Source organism: Oryx dammah, unplaced genomic scaffold (assembly GCF_014754425.2).
Source record: "Oryx dammah isolate SB20612 unplaced genomic scaffold, SCBI_Odam_1.1 HiC_scaffold_4096, whole genome shotgun sequence".
In the NCBI taxonomy this organism is placed as follows: domain Eukaryota; kingdom Metazoa; phylum Chordata; class Mammalia; order Artiodactyla; family Bovidae; genus Oryx; species Oryx dammah.
Genome location: NW_024074062.1, coordinates 1 through 3464, shown reverse-complemented (window position 1 = coordinate 3464; position 3464 = coordinate 1). Strand labels below are relative to the sequence as shown.

Genomic DNA, 3464 nt, shown 5'->3' with positions numbered 1-3464 from the left:
TCTCTCCATGGTAAAGAATCCACCTGCCAATGCAGGAGACTCTGGTTTGATCCCTGGGTGGGGAAGATCCCCTAGAGAAGGAAATGGCAACCCACTCCAGTATTCTTACGTGGGAAATCCCATGGACAGGAAAGAGCCTGGCGGGCTACAGTCCATGGGGTTTCAAACAGTTGGACGCCACTTAATGACTAAACAACAACAATGTCTCAGTACATATATGTGTATATCTGTCTCCTTCCTCCCTCACTCACTCCCTTTCTCTCTCTTTTCTTTCTTTCTCTTTAATTTTTCCAATTTTATTGAGCTGTAGTTGAGGTATAACACTGTGCAGTTTTAATGTGCACAATGTAATGATTTTATATATTTATATACTGAGAAATAATTACCACAATAAGGTCAGTTACATCCACCCCCGACATAGCTATAATGTGTGTGTTGATAACTTTTTTAAGACCTACTCTTGGCAACTTTCAAGTGTCTAATGCAGTCTTGTTAACCACAGAATGTTTTCAAGGACATAAATAGCAGTCCTTGGCCAGAGCTCAATCACGTGGCCACAAGGAACTGAAACATGCTGAGAAGTACAATCTAGCCTTAGCGGGAGTGGGGTGGGGTGGGGGTGGGGTAATGGATTTGATGAACTGCTTATTAATCTTTTGTCAAAGATTCCTGCCCACTGCCACCCACCCCCCATCTTCCCCACCTAGATCCCTCAGCTTCTCCACCAGTCTCCAACCCCCAGGACCCCATGCTGGACTTCCTTCCATGTAGGCCCTGCCACTGACCAACCTCATTCTTCCCAGGTCTCACACACACAGGAGGACTGTCTGTCCTTCAAAGTTCACCAGTACTTTAATGTCGGACTTATACAGCCTGGGGCAGTCAAGGTGTACTCCTATTACAACCTGGGTGAGCAGCCATCCTAGGACCTGGGATCTGGGAGTTAGACTCTGGGGGTCTTGGGGATCTGAGGGTTAAGAGTCTGGGGGTCCCCAGGACTTGGAGTTAGGGGTCTGGGTTCCCCAATTGTGGGAGTTAGGGCTCTGGGAGTCAGAGATCTGGGGGTTAAGGGTTTTCGGGCCCCAGGGATCTGAGAGCTAGGAGCCTGGGGTTCCTGGAAATCTGAGGGTTAGGAGTCTGCTGGTCCCTGGGTCTGGGAGTTTAGGGTTCTGGGGGTCCCCAGGTCTGGGAGTTAGGAGTCTGGGTGTCCCAGGGCTGGGGACCTGGCCTCTGGAGGTCTGACCGACTGGAGTTGGATAACTGAGCCTCCAGGTGTGGTGTCTGGGGTGGAGGCCCTAGCCCTCTGACCCCTCCCCATCACCTCTGCCACAGATGAAACTTGTATCCACTTCTACCACCCGGATAAAGAGGATGGAATGCTGAGCAAACTCTACCACAAAGATACCTGCCGCTGTGCAGAGGGTGAGTGCTTGGGAGCCAGGAGTGTGCCCACACACACTGGACCCCGGCTCCCTTGGGGTGGGGGGTTGACCCAAGAGGTCTGGACCAGGGGACTGGGCGTACCCCTGGGTAGTTCGTGCCCTTAACAGGAAGTGGGTCTTAGACCGTGTCCCTGCCCCGCCCCCCACCCACCCCTCAGAGAACTGCTTCATGCACCACACGGAGGAGGCGATCACTCTGGAGGACCGGCTGGACAGGGCCTGCGAGCCGGGCGTGGACTATGGTGAGTGGGGCCCCGGGCAAGAGGCAGGGAAAAGGCGCACGCATGCGTGCTTGTGTGTGAGCAGCAGTGTGAAGGCAGGTGTGGTCCTGGCTGCGTGTGGTGACTGCGGTTGTGGGTGACTGGTGTATGTGTGTGTGTTGTGAGGGGCTCTGATTGCACGGAGAGACATGGTCATGAGTGGGGTGGGTTTGTGGGCGTGTGTGTGACAGGTGGTTGGGAGTGGATGTGGTTGTGCGTACCGCCATGTTGGGGGGAACCTGTGGGTCACGATGGATAGAAGTCGCTCTCATCATGCCTCTGACGGTGGTTGTGGAGGGCTCTGATTGTGTGCATGGCTGTGAGTGTAGCCCGGGGTGTTATAGTGCGGTGACGGGGGCGGCTAGCAGGGACGTGGGCATGCCTGGCTGTGATCATCGCTTGGGAGGAGCCAGGTGAGGGCGCCCCACAGAGAGCCCTGCCCAGGACGCCGCGCTGTCCTCCCCACCCCTCAACAGTATACAAGACCAGACTTATCCAGAAGAAGCTTGAAGAGGACTTTGACGAGTACATCATGGTGATCGAGCATATCATCAAATCGGGTTAGTCCTGTGTCTGCCTCCCCCTTCCCCTAACCCCTCCCCTTCTCCTCCCCCAGCTCAGCTTCCCTTGCCCTCGCCACCCTCTCCCTCTCCCTCCCCCAGCTCAGCTTCCCTTCCCCTCCCTCCCCTCCCCCTCCCCCAGTTCAGCTTCCCTTTCCCTCCCCTCCAGGCTCCGACGAGGTGCAAGTTAAACAGGAGCGCAAGTTCATCAGCCACATCAAGTGCAGGGAAGCCCTTAAACTGAAGGAGGGGGCGCACTACCTCGTGTGGGGCGTATCCTCTGACCTGTGGGGCGACAAACCCAAGTGAGTTCCCGCCCCGTGCCTTCTGGAGGCCGCCTCCTCCCACCCTCCACGCCCCCTCCTGACCCATCTGTCTTCCCGCAGCATCAGCTACATCATCGGGAAGGACACCTGGGTGGAGCTGTGGCCCGAAGCTGAAGAATGTCAAGATGAGGAGAACCAGAAACAGTGCGAGGACCTGGCCAGCTTCACGGAGAACATGGTCGTCTTTGGCTGCCCCAACTGATCCCACACACACACCCTCTCACACACACTGTCCACCCAATAAAGCTTCACTTCTGTTTCACATGTCTCCCAAAGCCTGGAGGTCTTTGAGAGGGGGACAGAGGCAGCTTCAACCCCCCACTGCCTCACTTGCCAGCTCAGCTCCATCCTGCAGGAACTTGACCTGATTCCCACTTCATTCCCTCCTGCAGTTCATCTTCACATTCACGGGCTTCCTCATCTCCAGTGCCCATGACTGCCTCACCTGTTCCTAACCGGAAGTGTGTATGCCTCTTCCCCATATTGCAGGCAGATTCTTCACCATCTGAGCCACCAGGGAAGCCCAAGAATAGTGGAATGGTAGTCTATCCCTTCTCCAGGGCAACCTTCTGACCCAGGAATCCAACCAGGGTCTCCTGCACTGCAGGTGGATTCTTTACCAGTTGAGCTTCCCTGACCAGGGATTGAACCCTGCATTGGGAGCATGGAGTCTTAGCCACTGGACCACCAGGGAAGTCCCTCTTCATGTTTTCTTACCAGCATCCTTGCCTACATCTTCACCTGGGTATTTACCTGGCTTCTTGCTTGCACCTCCCCTGCATCTCTACCTGTGCCTTCAGCATCAGAACCCTCCGGTCCTTCTCTGCCTTCTCACCCTCATGCTCACCTGTATCCTGAGCTCCCATCCTCACCTGC

General features: G+C 55.3%; 1 protein-coding gene across 1 annotated transcript; it reads left to right on the top strand.

Annotated features, from left to right (window-relative positions):
- The first annotated feature begins 652 nt into the window (after positions 1-652).
- LOC120859891 (complement C3-like) lies at positions 653-2856 on the top strand. Its single transcript, XM_040235810.1, has 6 exons — positions 653-909; positions 1333-1422; positions 1601-1684; positions 2179-2262; positions 2432-2567; positions 2649-2856. Exons 2-6 carry the CDS (start codon positions 1377-1379, stop codon positions 2788-2790), a joined length of 492 nt encoding a protein of 163 aa, XP_040091744.1. The 5' UTR covers positions 653-909; positions 1333-1376; the 3' UTR covers positions 2791-2856.
- The last annotated feature ends 608 nt before the right edge of the window (positions 2857-3464 follow it).

What these genes read in the sequence shown, in the direction of transcription:
- LOC120859891 (XM_040235810.1), top strand. Translation starts at nt 1,377, where the DNA reads ATGCTGAGCAAACTCTACCACAAAGATACCTGCCGCTGTGCAGAGG. An exon ending in TACCTGCCGCTGTGCAGAGG is followed by an intron (nt 1,423 to 1,600) that starts GTGAGTGCTTGG and finishes CCCACCCCTCAG; the next exon opens with AGAACTGCTTCATGCACCAC. An exon ending in CGAGCCGGGCGTGGACTATG is followed by an intron (nt 1,685 to 2,178) that starts GTGAGTGGGGCC and finishes ACCCCTCAACAG; the next exon opens with TATACAAGACCAGACTTATC.